We start from the raw sequence: 17,714 nt of genomic DNA on the forward strand, positions 1-17,714 counted from the left end.
TTTTGTTTTATGAATCCGTGGCTAGGACTTCCAGTACCATGTTGAATAAAAGTGATGAGAATGGACCACTTGTTCCTGACCTTAGGGGAAAAGCTCTCCGTTTTCTGCCTTTGACTGTGATGGTTGCTGTGGGTTTTTCATATATGGCCTTTATTATGTTGAGTTATGTTCCCTCTAAATCTACTTTGTTGATGGTTTTTTTTTTTTTTTATCATGAATGGGTGTTGTACTTTGTCAAATGCTTTGTCTGATTCTATTGAAATGACCATGTGGTTCTTATCCTTTCCCTTACTGATGTGATGTATTGTGTTGATTAATTTGTGACATTGAACCACTCTTGCAACCCAGGAATAAATCCCACTGGACTGTGATGAATATTGGATTTAATTTTCTAGTATTTTGTTGAGGATTTTTGCATCTATATCCATAGAGATATTGGACTATAGTTCTCTTTTCTTGTGGTATCTTTATTGATTTTGGTATCAGGGTAATGCTGGCCTCATAGAATGAATTTGTAAGTTTTCCTGCCTTTTCTATTTTTTGGAATAGTTTGAGAATAGGTATTAACTCTTTAAATGTTTCGTAGAATTCACAGGACATCCAGTCCTGGACTTTTGTTTTTTGGGAGTTTTTTGATTACTGATTCAATTCCTTTATTGGTTATTGGTCTGTTCAAACGTTCTATTTCTTCCTGTTTCAGTTTTGGTAGTTTATATGTTTCTAGGAATTTATTCATTTCTTCTAGGTGGTCCAATTTGTTGGCATATGGTTTTTCATAATATTCTTGTATAATTGTTTATGTTTCTGTGGTATTGGTTGTTATTTCTCCTCTTGTTTGTGATTTTATTTATTTGAATCTTGTCTTTTTTTTTCTTGATAAGTCTGGTTAGAAGTTTATCAACTGTATTGATTTTTTTTTTGAAGAACCAGCTCCTGGTTTCATTAATCTGTTCTATTGTTTTTTTAGTTTCTATATAATTTATTTCTACTCTAATCTTTATGATTTCCTTCCTTCTGGTAGTTTTTAAGTTTTGTTCGTTGCTCTTTTTCTAGATCCTTTAGGTATAAAGTTATGTTCTTTATTTGAGTTTTTTTCCTTGTTTCTTGAGGTAGGCCTGTACTGCTATAAACTTCCCTCTTGGAACCACATTTGATGCATCCCAAAGGTTTTGGACTGTTGTGTTTTCATCATTTCCATGTACTTTTAATTTCTTCTTTTATTCCTGATTGACCCATTCATTGTTTAGTAGCATGTTATTTAACCCCCAGGTATCTATGGTCTTTCCAGATTTTTTCTTGTGGTTGACTTCTAGTTTCATAGGATTGTGGTCTGAAAAGAGGCACAATATGACTTAGACCTTTTTTGAACTGTTGATGCTTGCTTTATGACCTAAAACGTGATCTATTCTGTGGGGATTAAGCTTAGAATTAGCTTAATTCTAGCTAATTAGGCCCTTAATTAGGCTCAGGCTTCCCTGAGTCTGTACTTATGGATCAACAAGGCATAACGAATTAGAAAGCCATAGGATGAACACACGCAAGTTTGGGTAAACAAGATTAGGTAAATAAGATTAGGTAAACGGGGCAAGTGCTCCCAATATAGGACAAATGGGGCAAAGGCCCCCAATATAGAACAAGTGGGGCAAAAGCCCGCTGTATAGGACAAAGGTATAGGAATAGGGAATCTCAGGATGAAAACATCCAAGATGAGGTAAACAAGATTAGATATGCAGGGTAGAAATGCCCCCCAACTTAGTATAATAGCAGAAAGTTGCTTTCATAGGAAGGAAGGACCAAATTAGGTAAACAGGTAAATAGGGCTATGGACTGCAGCTGGCAAATTTGCCCAGAGCAGAGCTAATTAGCAAAAGAAAGATGCCTTACTGACCCTGAGGTAGCATGCTCAGTCTTTCTTGTCCCCTAGACCAGTTTAGGTAAACAGAGGTGGCGCCTCACATCTGCTGTAAACAACCTTTGCCCAGTGCCAGCATTTTATCTTGTATTAACCCAAACCCCTAACACCGCATTTCTTCAAAACCCCCTTTCCCTCATGCCCACGAGTTAATGATCACGATTTCATTGTCTCTTTGTGCACGTATATCACCACAATTGTAAGCCTTCTGATCCTAATAAAAATGGAGCAAGGACCCTTACTCGGGGCTCTTGTCTCCTCCCAGACATTAGCCTCTCTCACATTTTTGATCCTGCATCCCTCTCTCTTACTGGACAAGAGAGAACTCCAGACCAGGTCTATGACACTATTCTGGAGAATGTTCCATGTGCACTTGAAAAGAACGTGTATTCTGCTGGTTTAGAATGCAGTGTTCTGAATATATCTGTTAAATCCATCTGGTACAGAGTGTCAGTCAAAGCCACTGTTTCCTTGTCGATTTTCTGTTTAGATGATCTGTCCATTGATGTAAGTGGGGTGTTAAAGGCCCCTACTATTGTAGTATTATTGATTAGTTCCTTTATGTTTATTATTCACTATTCTACGTATTTTGTTAATTACTTAAATTTCTTAACCCAATCTAAGTTTCTGCTTTCAGTACTGCCATTGTAGAGAGAAAAAATAGGATAATTTATTGTGATAAGTAATAGCTTTTAGTTCAATGTCTGCCATTTTGCTTTATAGATTGGTAGTGTTTTCTTTCTGTTTAAATTTTTTTTTGTAGGAAAAAAACTTGCTTTGTACATGGAAAGAAACAATACAAATTCAAAACTTACAGATAAGGATTAGCACTATCACTCACCTCTTTAAAAAGTTTATACGAATACCCAGTCAAAACCAACAGGGTATCTCCCTTGAAATGTTATCTATATGAACTTCCAAGTAGACCACAGGACCATATACTATCTTGGAATGTCCTCAGAAGGCTCTGTCATTGATCAGGTATCTGTTGCAATTTTCAAAACTTACCTTTTCTCAGGTGTAGTTTATATCTAGTGACATTCACTCATCAGAATTGTGCCGTTCTGTGAATTTCATTATACATGTACCATCCTGAAACCTGCATGACGATTAAGATGTAGAACATTTCTCTCACTCCAAAATGTTCCTCCTTCTCACTTTGCTGTCCAGCCCTGGATCTGTCTCAGCCCACCAATGAAGTGCTCTATAATCATAGTATAGATTATGCCTTTTGTAGGATTCCATATAAATGGCTTGAGAGAGCAAGGGAAAAATATTTGTTTCCTGTTTTTATTGTGGTTGATGGGTGAGGTTGTTGTGAGAATTCTTGCGGATGGGCAGGTGTTTGTGGTCTAAATCTTGAGCTAGATCCAAAGGAGGGAGCACCTCCTCTTTCTGACCAGCTTGCCAAGATGTGGTACACAAAGGAAGGAGAGGTGAGGCTTAAAGCTGTGGGCAGACATCAAAACTGAAGCCTGATTCTTTATCATAGTCACAAATTCAGTTTTAGAGGAGTAGGGTCCTCTAAAGGTTTGGAAGCTTTCCTGGAAAAGGTAATGTCAGAGACAACATGATTATTAAGAAAGGAATATTTTGGGGTGCCTGGGTGGCTCTGTCAGTTAAGCATCCAATTCTTGGTTTCAGTTCAGGTCATTGTCTCGTGGTTCTTGGGATCGAGCCCCGCATCAGGCTTTGTACTAATAGTGTGGAGCCTGCTTGGGATTCTCTCTCTCCCTCTCTCTCTGCGCCTGGTTTCTCTGTTTCTCTCAAAATAAATAAACATTAAAAAAAAGTTTTTCTTTATTCATTTATTATTTATTTTTTTATCGGCTCATAAATATATTGTAATTGCAAAAAGTTGAAAAAATACAGAAAAGTATAAATTCACTCATAACCTCATCATCCTACAATAATCCTGGTTAACAGGTTAACACTTTTGCAGTCGTTTTCCATACGGATTATTTTGATAATTAGAAAAGGTGAAACATGAATTTTTTTTTTCTGATGTGCTTTTAAGTACTTTCACCCTTTTCTCATCAAAGTCTTGGTAAAATTGTTGTTTTCAAGCTTTGTAATAGAAATGTTAACATTTATGTTCAATTTTACTGTCTCTGGTGATGCTTTTATCCTATTTTCTTGTTTTCTATCAATGTGGCAGAACGGAACCTGCTGCATTTTTTAAGAGTTTACAAATCTATGTTTCTTTGTTAGAAAAGTGTTAATTTTACCACATCTATTTCATTTTGCTGCCAGGAGACCGCTAGGATTCCAACTTGAACTTTCCCATTCAGCACCTCTACTGGCGCTCAGAATCCCAAAGAACCGACAGTTCTGCACGGCACCACGAAGAATACACCTGACGTTTGGATATCCACCTTCTATAACCACCTTCATCTTTCAGGTGTGTAAAGAACTTGTTGAGTCCAAAGGGAGAACTGCAAACGTTCATGTTTCAAAGATTTTGAGGAGGTTTGGTGATGTTTCTAATGATTGACAGAGTGGCTCTGTTCATTCCTGTAATTCTTGCCTTTTCAAATCCCTTCCTGGTATTCCTCAAATTACTTTCATTGCCACCACTCAGGGACAAATAAGAAAAAGAATTCTCTGTCACATCTTGCCTGTCACTTATCCTTTCTTGGCCATATCTATTTTGCTGTATTTTATTTAGTGAATATCAGGCCACATAGTTCAACTGTAAAATGAATGAAGGTAGCTCTATCATAGGGCAAAAGCAGGCATGGCGTGGGAAGCTCCTCTCTATGTAGTTATGCCACTACCAAACAATTATATTTCTTTTGTTTTATTTCTAGTTTGGGGAGGTTACCTTTTAAAATTTAATTTTATAATTACCTTTCATGGCTTCACAGTCAAATCTACAAAGCGAAGTTATTTAAAGTCCCATCCCCGCTCCTTCCATCCTTTCCATATATCTCTTTTTGGGTAACCATTTCTGAAATTATAGGGCATATATCCATACTTCCTCTTCATTGAATAGAGAGTAGCATGTTATAAGTACTTTCCCCCATCTTGAGTTTTTGTTTTGTTTTCTTTTGTTTTTGTTTCAAATGGTAATATGTCCTGGTATTTCAAATAGTGGTATGTCTAGTGTATGGAAATAGTCCTGATCCCTTTAACAGTTGCCGCCTACTTCATTGTGCTGACTTATTCCGTAGCCTATTCCATCAGTCCCTTATTGATGGGCATTTGGTTCTAATAGCTAATACAAACAGGACTGGGATAAATAGTTTTACGCATACTTAATTTTTAGAAACTTTGCTAGTATTTTTGGGAAAGATTTGTAGAAGTGGGATTGCTAAATTGAAGGGTAAATGAACATGATGTTTGGGGGAATGTTGCCAAATCCTCCTCCATCGGTGCGGTGCGGGTTATTTTTTCTCATTTCTCAGATCCACCATTTTATCCTCCACTTAAAGCCGCTGACACCTGAACTCAGCACACCACATTTCTGCTGTACCAGCAGGCTCCCTGTTGAGTTTTGGTAAAAGTGTGCTGGAGGCAGAATGCAAATCAGGAAAATGGACAAGGGATTTACTGCCTTCTGCTTTGTTGCCTCCAGTAAGGGGAGGATATGGTTTCTGATTTTCTACACTCCTAGAACCCACTGTTAGGTTTCTGCCCCAGGCAGTCAGTAACCTACCCTAGAAACCTCTGCTCTGTGGGGCCTCCTTTGAACTCTTGGGGTTCATGCCCAGTGAGATGGTACCCTTTCTTCAAAGGTCTGATCCTAGCTCACCGGGTCTTTTCTCCTAACCAGTCAGGTCGCCTTTCTCTTAACCAGTCAGGCAGTGCGACTTTCTCAGGATTCTGGGTTCCAGCTCAAAAGGGATCCTTCTCCAAGTGTCCATATTCGAATCCCAACCTGTTTCCTTGGTTTCCTCAATTTCTAGGTAAAAAAGCTTCTTCCTGGAATTACTATATTGTGAGACTGCAGGGTTTACTTTTGGTCTTTTAGATTCAATACCTGGTTAACAGTTCTCTTTTAATTAAATTAGATAATGTGAATTTTATTTCTCTGAGTCTGACCAATGTATGGGTTTTGTCATCTTGCATTTATTTACCCTCAATCTGTGAGAATGTTCATTTCTCTACAGCCTCGGCAACAGAGTTTGTTGCTAAACTTTTGGATTTTTGCTAATCTGTTAGGTAAGCCATGGCTTCTCAGTAGAGTTTGAATGTGTTTTTCTTTTATTTGGGGAAGGTGGAGAATCGCTCAAATGAATATCCATTTGTATTATTGCTTGTAACTGGCCCATTTCCCCATAGGTCTTCTGCCTGTTTCCTTCTCTATTTTTTAGATGCTTTATTTTTCTTTCTTTGCTTTTTTTTTTTTTTTTTTTTGGTATTAACTATATCAGTCCTTGATTGTCATACAAATCTGAATATTTTCTCACAGCATGTCATTTATCTTTTTACTTTGCTAGTGACAGTTGATTTTTTTTTTTTTAGTTTTTATTTTATTTGTTTGCCATGCATGCATTTTTTTATATTTATGTAATCAAATGTTAGCAATTTTTTTTCCCATTCTTTCTGGAAATTGAAGCAAAATTAAGAAAGTCTTCCCCATATACTTATATTTTCTTTTAATAAGTATATCATTTTATCTTTATCTTTAAGCTTCTGATCCATTTGGAATTTATCCTGGTGTACAATATAAACAATGAATCGTTTATGTTTTTCTGGGCAGGTTTCCTGAAGACCCCCTTTCTTGGCCACTAGCAAGTTCTCTGAGGTCAGAACACCCTGGCTGAGAGCATGTTTTCAAGACCATGACTGTGGTCCAAGGGGGTCTGGGCTCACTCAGACAAGACAGCTGAACAACCCTAAAAGAGAGTCTGAAATTTGGTTTTGATGAAACTGTTAAACTGAAAAGTTTTAAAGGTGTAGCCAAAACATCTGCTATTCCCATATTTGTCAACCATCCTTTTAGGAATAGGGCTCTGCTGGCCTAAGGATCTGATGTTGCACTCAGGTTTTATGTTGCCACATCCACAAATAAGGTCTAAGATGTCATATATATATCAAAAGTGACCCCAAAGGTTAGCGTTTCGAAACTGCAATGCATGCTACCTGTCTCCAAAGCTGGAAAGACCTCAGGCTTCCACAGAAGTTCTAATTATGTGCCAGTTTCTTATAAGTCAAGGATTCAAGAGTTTTAGCCTATATATTCCAATAGCAAAAATTTTCTTAGAAGATTTTATTTTATTTTTTTAATTTGAGAGAGAGAAACAGAGAGAGAGAGAGAGAGAGAGAGAGAATATTAAGCAGGCTCCACTCAGTATAAAGCCTAACATGGGGCTCGATTCCACGACCCTGGGATCAGGACCTGAGCCAAAATCGAGTCAGGTGTGCAACCCACTGAGCCATCCAGGTGTTGCTAAAAAACTTTATTTTTAAGTAATCTCTACACCCAATGTGGGGCTTGAACTCACAACCCCACGATCAAGAGTTGCATGGTCTACCAAGTGAGCCAGCTAGGCACCCCCCCATAGCAAATTTAAGTCAAATTAGAAGGAATAGATTTTAAAACAAACCTATGAAATGACTTTGCTTCAAAAAAGACAACCTACAACCTCCCAGTCATCTGGAGCCAGGTAGATCTCAAGAAGTAGCCTCCATCAAATTCTTTGTCCTAACTCCGGAATGGAAGTCACTGTTAGATGGGAACAGCTAATATTTATTTGATTTGGACACCTGGTTATCAATTGAGTGATTGCAATGTTGTGGTTACATAAATAACTTTCACTTTTCTGAAATAGCGTTGAAAAAAAAAAAGTTTATTTGTTTTTTGAGAGAAAGGAAGAGAGAGAGCATGCGCACGTGCACGCCTGTGTTTGTGGAGGAGGGGAGTGGGCAGAGAGGAAGGGAGACAGAGACTCGAAAGCAGGCTCTAGGCTCCGAACTGTCAGTGCAGAGCCCGACTTAGGGTCCAAACTCTCGAACCGTGAGTTCGTGACCTGAGCTGAAATCAAGAGTCCGTCGCTTAACTGACCGAGCCATCCAGGAGTCCTGAAATAGCTTTTCTCAATATCGTTTCATTCGTAGGAGATTATACAACCTAACTCTTAGGTTCATTTTTGCTGACTTAGACTGGAAAAAAAAAAAAAAGGAAGTTCTAAGAGCTGCTTATGGTTATTTAACGAAATACCCCACCTATCATTTTACCTTAGAAAACACTGGACTAATACTTTCGCCCTCTTTGTGGGTGCATTTAAAAATAATAGAATGTTTGGGGATTACCAGAGATGAGAGGATACGAATGTAAAAAAAATTGGATCTCATTTTATTGTCTATCACTATCCTCTTCTCGCTGGGCTATCTTTCTGTTAGTGACCTCCAGGTCTTTGACTTCTTGCACATTTTTCTTTTCACCTTTTGTTCCCTCCCTAAAGAAAGAAAGGCATGTTATAATAGAAATGAATAATCTAATGGTATCCTGCTGTGACTCCCTACTGTTTCTTGTCTCTCCTTCTTGCATATATGTGTTGTCACACGAGTATAATGTATACAGATCAGACATCTTACCAGACGCCTCCACCCAGGCTTCCCCTAATGTAGTTGCCTCACCCCCAGCCACCAGAGAACAGATTGCCCGTTACATCACTCAAGTGTATTGTTCTCATTTCTCCCTATGGCATATGTTCCTTCTAGATGCTTTTTAGCTCATGGTTAAGGAGAGGCAAAACATATTCTGCATTTTAAGATTAATATTATATATACTTGACTTTTACAAGGCTAGACACCCTGGGGACTGACGTTTAACAGATGTTAATGGAATTTAATTTTTACGCACCCTGTGCGAGAACATTTATCTTTGGGATAAAATGCTGTGAAACCTATGTGGCACCAAGAAAATTTCATAATAAATGATTTTTCACTCTATATCCTTAAATCAAGTTACAGAGTCTGAGCAAAGTGGAAAAGCTGTTTCCTGATATTTAGAATTTAAAACCTGAATATGATTATCATTAATTTATTACACTGAGCATATCAATAGGCATTTTGCCAGAGTTATCACTAGTGCAAAACAATTCTAAAATGGTGCCTATAAAGAAACTTTTTTCACAACCTATTTTTCCATTGATTTTCATTAGGTAAGAAGTTCTTCCTGGAAAAAAAAAAAATCTGGCCCCAAACATATTAAATAATAAACAGCATGATAAGTGTTCTGAAAATTTTCATGTAAAAAAAAAAAAAAGCTCTAATAAAGCAATACCACTCAGAAGTACTTGTAAAATTATAGGCACTTGACAATGTATGTTGAGTAAATTAATTTGCTGTTCTAAGGCTATGCCTAGGAACATAATAGCCACTTGTTTGTTTTTTTTTTTTTTTAAGTACATTTTTGTGTGGATGTAAACTACAGTTTAATTTCAGATTTCGGCTAATGTTAGGATTCATAGAATTTGGATTATCAATTCAAGCTTTTAGAAAATAGAACTTTTGTAATCTTCCTAATTAATGAACTAATATATATTAAAAGAAACTTTCCATTTATTCCATACGTGTTAAAAATTCTGAGAGCTCTCCAGTTCCATTTAATGAAGAAAACTCTTCTCTTTTTAGTTCAGTGACTGGCACTGGGATGTCTACTTAATACACATTTGATGAGTAAATGAATGATTGCGACAGGAGCCAGGCACTTACAGAAAAATGAGGTCATGTGGCAATTGTGATGAGTATTCGAGGAAATCAAGATGGTTGCTGCTCTGAGAACCTGCTGCTCAGGTTCTATCCTGAGCTAGCTGTGTGATCTCAGGTAAGTCCATTGTCCTTCCTGAGCCTTGACTTCCTCCATGCAAACGCGGATGTTTCAGACAATCTCGAGTGGCCTCCTACCTCCCAAACCCTAGTTCTAAATCTTAATATTAACCAGTCATTCTTTCCAGTTTTGCTTTGGACGGTAGCCATGGGTAGAGACCCATTTAGGCTATAAACCCTCTGCCTTTGAAATTACATGTAGTGGCCTCTAGAACTAAATCTCTTTAGGCTTGTATGCTAAGGCAAGCAGTAGAAAGATAGAAGCCTTGAGGGTTCACACATAAAAGAGGTGAGCCAGTGGAGGAGACCAGAGAAGGAGAAGGATATCTAGAAAAAGCGCCCCTGTAGTTCAGAAGTCTCCAGACAGCAGGTTTTCTCTAGAGGTTAACAGTAAGTTTTATTTATGACTGATTAACAACTGATTAATTTATAAAAGGCTTCCCTTCCAAAGGGAGCACCAGGATACTTTATTTCCTAATTGGATGGTGACTTTGCACATAAATAAAGGAGAATCACTGCTGCCTGTTGGGGTGACAGTTTGACAAGGCAGGTTTATTCTTGTCTCCCTCCTGATTTACTATATGACCTTGGGCCAGTCATTTATCTTCCCCCAAACCAGTTTCGCTAATTATAAAATGGAAATAAAAATACTTGCTGCCTTCACAGAGGATTAATGAGATAAGGTGAATGTCTTTAAGCTCCCGGAGGGGAAAAGGCTGTATACAAGTAAGCAAAGAACTAGTCAGAAGCTGCTGGACTTTTCGCACGACTTGGGAAAGAAAGCCCTAATGATAGAACCCCAGAGGTTTAAGTTTTCTAGCCCAAAAGAAAGGGGGGTGGTGTGGACTCCTATCTAACAACCAGCCCAAGTTTTCCTCCAGCATACATTGGAGACTGGAATGCATAGCAGCTGGCAGGCAAGCCTGAATTTATTCCTCCAGGGTTCTAGCTCTTGATCCGTCCTGAACGGCGACATCTTGGGGAGGGGTCAAATTAGTGTTCTGCTTCCTCAATTTCTTCTTCTGTAAGATGCTGAATGTAATACTACTTAGTCAGATACGTGGAGATACATGTATAGATTCCTGACATATAGTGAGTTCCAAGTAAGTATCTTCTATAACTTATGTCTTCAGCAGCAAAATTCAAACTGCTGGAATGTTTTCCTCCTAAAGATCAAAGGTCCTTAGGAAAGAGCGTTTGGGGTACAATGGTAAACGTGATGTAAAAATTCTTCATTTAAAAGGTGGGGCAGGGAACTAATACAAAGATCGATTCGGCTCACTCTCTTACACTGAATAAAGCGCGTTTGGACAACGCCTTAAAATTCGCCTGCGCGACCGCAAGGGGGCACTGTGAGTCTGCTTTGGCGCGGGAGAGGCGACAGCAGCGCGGGGCCGCGAGGACTGGATCCCAGCGTCCGGGAGAAACGCCCCGCCCCAGCTCGGGCTCCGGAAGGAGTGGCCTTGATGACAGCAGGAGCGAGGGGCTACAGGTAGCCCGACAGCTCTTCGAGCTCGTTCTCCTCCCACCCTGCAACAGGTCCCTTCCTGGCAGGTTCTTCCTGGCGGCTCTTCATAACGTGGGATCCGCTCGCTAGTGCCTGAGCTCAGAAACCCGGACACCCTAGCCCCGGAACCCCCCCCCCCCCCCGACCCCCGAACTGTAGGGAACATTTTGGGTGCGCCTAGGTGGGGTGCTTTTCCGGGCAAAAGGGTCAAAGCTGCCGTTTGCTTCTTTAAGGGGTCTGTGTCCCTTAAGGGGTTAAGCTTTTCTGATTTAGGGAAAGAGGACTCTCCCCTCCCCCACCCCCCAAAGCCAAATGCGCAATTCTGGAAACGACTCTGAAATCATCAGTAGTCTGTCTCCAAGGTCCAGGTTAGCGGATGGCACTCCCCACCGGGACTCCTCCGGGAACAGCGCCCAGTTTCGGTCCTCAAATATCTCAGGCGCGAAGTTGAATCGCCCTTCTGCGAAGAGAGGAGACCTTGCCCCATCGAGTACCTCGACCAAAATTCTCTCAGCCCCAAGAAGAGGTCAGATAATTCAGGAAATGTAGTGGAGGCACTCGCTCTGTTCCACCTGCCGCTCGGGTCCCCACCCCCAGGCGTTTGCCCAGGCATTTGGGGAAAAGGGGGAAACTCGGCTGATTCTCTTCCCTGGAGAGAAAGTGCGGCGCGCCAAGGTGTCCCAGCGTCTCCTCTAAAGCCGGCTGGGTGGCGGTGTATCCGTGTCCTCGCGATCCCGGGCGGGAGGTGTGAGCTCTGCTCCCTGGGCTCCAGGACAGGTCGCCGGAAGCGTCCCTGGGGACAGAGCCACCCGGGAGATTCGGGCGGAATGCAAGGTGGGCGGACCGGACTGAAAGCACACTGGAGACGAGGATGAAAGAACCTGGCAGAAAGTAGGGTGGGGGGGCCGGGTGGAACGCGCCGGCCCAGGGGAAAGGTCCGACCCATCCCAAACTTTCGCAGACTCGGGGGCTTCGGAGGGGAGAGCCAGGCAGGAGCGCCAGCTTTTTCCGCCGCCCCGCGCGCCCCGCCGCAGCGAGGAGGGGCGGCACGCAGCGCCGGCTGGACTCGGGCGGTCCCCTCGTCGCGCCCACCCGCCGGGCTAAAGCGCCGCGGCTCGGGGCTGTGGGCGGGCGTCCACGGAAGAAGCCAGACCGCCTGGCTCCGGCCTGCGCGCCGGCTCCGAGGAAGGGGAGCTAACTCGGATTGGGCAAGGAGGAGGGCAACTTGGCCTCACGGCCTCGCCCGGCCGGGTCAGGCAGCGGGACGTGCCCTTGGGCTGCCCGCGGGCGCGCCGGCCGAAGTCGGGGCGGCTCGCGACCAAGTGAGATTTCCACGAGCTAGAGAAATCGGATTAAAAAGAAATGCACAGAGCGATCCCAGGCAGCCGCGGGAGCCGGGCAGCCTAGAAGCCGCCCCCTGCGCGCCGGGAGGACGGCGGTGACCCGCACTCGCGAAGACGAGGCGCTCCAGGGCGGCCGCGGGGCTGCGCGGAGGAGCCGCCTCCCCAGCGTGGGGCGCGCGTTCAGACGCCGCCACCGGCCGCCGGAAGGCGAGATGCGGCGCGCGGCTCCCGGCGGGTCCCGGCGGAGCAAACTCCGGGGCGGCACCGCGCGCCGCTGACCCGGCGCGAGTCCGAGGGCTGTGCCGGCCCCGCCCGCCTCCGCCCCCTCCCGCGCCCGCCGCGCGCCCCTCCCCGCGGCGGCGGCGCATCCAGGGGCGGCGCGGAGCCGAGCGGAGCGGCTCGCACAGCCGCCAGTGCCTGCGAGCTCCAGGCTGCTTGGGGAATTCACTTTGCCGCTTTTACGCTTCTCCCTCTTCGGGATTCTTCTGCTGGCTTTCTGGCTCCGGCCCTCTCCTTTCCTTTACACGGAGAACTTCGCGGCGGTTTCTCTTTCCCCTTGGAGGAGAGGATTAAAAGTTCCAAGAACTGGTGCCGCCCGTGCCGCTCGGGCACTGGGACGGTGCTTGCCGGCGGGGTTCCAGTCCCACCATGTGCACCAACATAGTTTACGAGTGGCTGAAAGCGCTGCAGCTCCCGCAGTACGCGGAGTCCTTCGTGGATAACGGCTACGATGACCTGGAGGTGTGCAAACAGATCGGGGACCCGGACCTGGACGCCATCGGGGTGCTGGCGCCCGCGCACCGCCGCCGCATCCTGGAGGCCGTGCGCCGGCTTCGGGAGCAGGATGCCGCCGCCGCCGGCCTCTACTTCACGCTGGAGCCGCAGCCGCCGCCCGTGCCGCCCGCGGTGACCGTCCCCACCGGCCGCCGGGGGGAGCCGTGTGGCGGCCCGGCCTCGGGCACTCGCGGGGACCCCCGCAGCCAGACGACCGCCCCCCGCAGCAGGGAGCTGGTGAGCTACCCCAAGCTGAAGCTGAAGATCATGATCAGGGATAAGCTCGTCCGCGACGGCATCCACCTGAGCAAGCCCCCGTACTCCCGCAAGGTAAGGAGGCGCCGCCCGGACCGCGCGGGGCGCGCGGCGGGAGGGGACACGGCCCAGCGGCGGCAGCGCATGCCAGGTGACGACGGGGAGGCCAAGGATGCTTTGGGTAGTTGGGATGCTCTCGTCTGTTCTTTCCGTATTCGCTCTTGGGTCCTTCCTTCCCGGTGTCACCAGCGGTTGGTAAGGCAAGATCCCGCACCCAGGTGTCAGTTCTAAACGAGGACCAAGTCTCCGCTTAGTGTCTGGGGCTCACCCTGCCAGGAACCGGAATGAGCGGCGCTTCTCCAGGAGCGAAGGGCAATTCCAGATACCCTCTGTGGTAGTGTTTAAGTCTGGCAGGTACCGGAACGGTGGCTAATACCTACCTTGGTGTCGATCTTTTTTTTTTCTCTCATCCTTTTCCTTATCTTTTTGAGAAATTTCCAGAGGGAAATTGACGAACTCTTTAAAGGGTGGGAAGTCGAGCCCTGTGATTCCCAATTCCATAAAGTCAAATCACAACACTGCTGCACGTTTGTAAAGTGAACCACTGACAGGGACAGTGGGGGGGGGGGCGGGTAAAACAAATGTGTGGCCACTTGGGATGAGTTCCCTCACCTGGAGTACAGGGAGGTCATCTGTGCTAAAGACACTGAAGATAATGGGGCCGCGGAGGGTGTGCTGCCGGGGTCTGTGCTGGGTCACCGATTTGGTTTACTGTTAATCCAGATGCCACAAAGTAGGAACCACTGTGAGTTCTAGAAAGTGTTGAGTGGGCTCGCGGTTGGGAGGGGAGAGCACAGTGCAAGGAAGTGAGATTTTTCAGTGGCCAGTGAGGAATTCTGGGCAGGGGGGAGAGGGGTGGGGAAGGAACTGGGAGGTTATGGAAACTGCCCTGTGAGGAAGGCTCAAATACAGGTTTGGGCCTTGAATAATGAACAGGAAGTCTTATTTTCACACAGGAGCTCTCCCTCCAGCCGAGTCTGTTCCGTTTAGGTTCCTGAAGCCTTCCAAGTTGAGGGTCTTTGCCTTGAAAGGGAGAAGTAGACAGCACAGGTGATCCTCAAACTTGCTTGGATTTACCCAGGAAAGGGAGGACTTCAGCTGGAAATCCTATAGAGAAGCTCAGGGGGGGGAATGGTGGTAAAGGAGCTGCAGCTGGGGGGTGAGGGGGGGTGGGGGGAACGGCTGTAAACACAGCACCCTAACAGGGGAACACGGATTATCTACATGTTCTGTGCTCATCTTGGTCACTTGCGTTGCATTATGTTCTTAAGTGAAGGTCATAACGTCCAGCTTTCAGGAAGGGCAAGCGAAAACTTGGTAAAAAGTGGATAGGGTAGACGGGAATAAAGCGTTTGATATTATCCACATGTTATCTTGCAAGAAAGGCAGTTTGGATAACTTGCTTGAGAGTAGACATTTGACTTATAAAAATATAGAGAGGGCAGGTCCGGAGGACAGTTTGCCTCAAATTAAACCTGTATTCCAGTCACCCACCCTGTGTTACCGATATAACCGATGTAGGCCCCAAACCGGGGAATAGAGAGGAAAGCACGCTTTTCCCAGGCAGGTAGAGTTAGTCCCGTCTGGTGTGGATAGAGGGACGGGACCATTAGTCTAAAGGCTCGTTCCCGGAGACAGCAGATCAAAGGAGTTCAAGGTGTCAGACTCTTGTGATTTACATCGCAGGAAGTGAAGTGGGTGTGGGCTGAGAATATGTGAGCAGGTGGGCACATGGTGAGGACATAGGTCAAGGCCTGGCCAGAATGGGATACAGAGAATAAGGTGTATCACTGTGCCACTAGCTTATTCTTCGGGAACAGAGCTGAGTACGGGCAAGAGGGCAGAGGAGAGCGTGCGCTGGAGAGAGTGATGTGCAGGAAGTGTCCCATTTGGTCCTGAGACTTAAACATACAGGCATAGATATCAAACTTAGAAGCTGAGAAGGCTTCTTGTTCCATTTAGAAGCGGTCGAGAATTCTATGGATGTGAAATGTCTGGGTGCAGACTTTGGACTGAATCCTGCCTAGATCATGGTGTCCATATGGTAGTTCATTTGAGCAAGTGCGATTTAGAGAAGAAGATTTCACCTCGTGTTGTAATACTATTTACTTTCCGTGTAAATGATGATTTTAGTCAACTTCCATATAAATCCGGTAACAATCCTTGATAAAAAAGATAACACCCTATTCACTTTCCATACACACTTAATTCTGGTTCTTAAACTGATGGAGGAACCAAATGGGGGCAGAAGTGTTTTTGGACCTCCACGGATGCTCCGACTGGGGACCAGAAACATAGAGATGACAAATTGAATTATAAAAAAAAGTTCTGTTGCTGTAGTTTTATACACCTGTTATAAGAAAAACACATAATAGGAACTAAGGTGTAATTAACGTTGCATTGAACATACAAGTGAGCCACAGTGCCAAATCATGTTGCTTGTTCTGAATGTGTCACTTATGTGTGCATTGCCTCTAAAGTTTTGGGTTTTAAATGATTTAAGAATTGTTTTCTGGGGCGCCTGGGTGGCTCAGTCGGTTAAGCATCCGACTTTGGCTCAGGTCACGATCTCACGGTCCGTGAGTTCGAGCCCCGCGTCGGGCTCTGGGCTGATGGCTCAGAGCCTGGAGCCTGCTTCCGATTCTGTGTCTCCCTCTCTCTCTGCCCCTCCCCCGTTCATGCTCTGTCTCTCTCTGTCTCAAAAATAAATAAAACGTTAAAAAAAAATTAAAAAAAAAAAAAAGAATTGTTTTCTGGCACAGCTTGTGTGTGGGCAGATAGTGCTAGGACTTTTCCTTCAGAATGTGAGCCACATTATAATAGCTCCAAGTTCCTTGGCTCGGTCATGGTCAGAACGTGTAGGTGGTTCATTATGTGCATTTGGGATTCTGCTTATTCAAGCAGGCCTTACATTTCCTTTATAGTCATTTGCATCGTTGATCCCTGTGATTATTTTTTTGCATTTTGGTAAGAATATTAGGTGGCTTGAAAGTGGGTCATACCATGAATGATCAAGGCAGGGATAGCAAATCTTTAGAGAGGAAAGTAAATTGAGGAGTTTTCCCAAGAATCACATGAGAGGACGTTAGGATTGTAGGATTTGCCTCAGGAAACAGTTAATGTTGGGGGTGCTGTGCATCTTACCAACTGTCGCCACTTTCCCCTCTTCGGTGAGTTAAAATGTAAGTAAAAAGTTAAGTTCCTCTTTGTTTTCCAAAGGCTGTAATTAAAATACAAGTTCAAAGTAAGTTTCCCTTTGGTTTTCCAAAGAAAGTAATTAAAATGTAAGTTCAAAGTAAGTTCCCCTTTGGTTCCCAAAGTAAGTCTGCAGCTTTGGAAAACCAGGAGCTTGCAAAGAACGAATGCTGCTTGAAATAAAAAAGCACTGGATGGGTCCCTTTTCTGTCCTGTACTTGGCTTCTGTGACTGCTGTGATTCCTGCCTCAGTGGAATGGGGTTATGTTTTCACAGGGTAAATATTAGGTCAAGCTTTACACATATTATCTCCATACTCACCAAGCTCCGAGCCCTGTGCCAGGCCTCTAGGCTCCCGGTCCCTGTGCTTGGCAGGATGCAGAAGCCTGGCCTCGAGGAGCTTGGTCTAGCAGGGAAGACATCAAATGGAATGAACAGTAATGCTAAAGGCACGGTTGCTTTGGTGGGTAGCACATGATGCCATGGACAGGTGCGTCCGACTTCATTTGCAGGGAGGTGGGTCTGGGCAGGCTTTCCAGAACAGACATTGGGTCAGAGAGCTGAAGGTTGGGAAGGGTTTGGCCTGAAGGTTTGCTATGAGCAAGGATCCTAAGGGAACAGTGTTCTAGAGAGGGAGAACAGTATGTGCAAAGGCCAGAAAGGGAGGAGGTTGGGGTATGCAACCTGGCAACAGGAACTTAAGGGAATTCAGTCTGGACAGAGCCCACAATGCTTGGAGGAAACGGCAAGATATGAGAGACAGACAGTGGCTGGTCCTGGGTGGTCTTGAACTCATCCTTAGGAGTTCAGAGTATCTTAAGAGGGGAGCTCTCGATGGATCCTGCCCAGAAGGAGGGTAAACAGTTTAGGTTGTTGTAGGGTCAGGAGA

General features: G+C 44.7%; 1 protein-coding gene across 1 annotated transcript in view; it reads left to right on the plus strand.

The window, feature by feature from the left end:
• The first annotated feature begins 9,743 nt into the window (after positions 1-9,743).
• Positions 9,744-17,714, plus strand: part of SAMD5 (sterile alpha motif domain containing 5) — a 58,701-nt gene continuing 50,730 nt past the window's right edge. Inside the window, exon 1 of the mRNA XM_060616865.3 lies at positions 9,744-13,645. Coding sequence (XP_060472848.3) covers positions 13,190-13,645 — 456 coding nt within the window. The 5' untranslated portion in view covers positions 9,744-13,189. The remainder of the gene's footprint in view (positions 13,646-17,714) is intronic.

Source organism: Panthera onca, chromosome B2, assembly GCF_046562875.1.
Source record: "Panthera onca isolate mPanOnc1 chromosome B2, mPanOnc1 haplotype 2, whole genome shotgun sequence".
NCBI lineage: Eukaryota > Metazoa > Chordata > Mammalia > Carnivora > Felidae > Panthera > Panthera onca.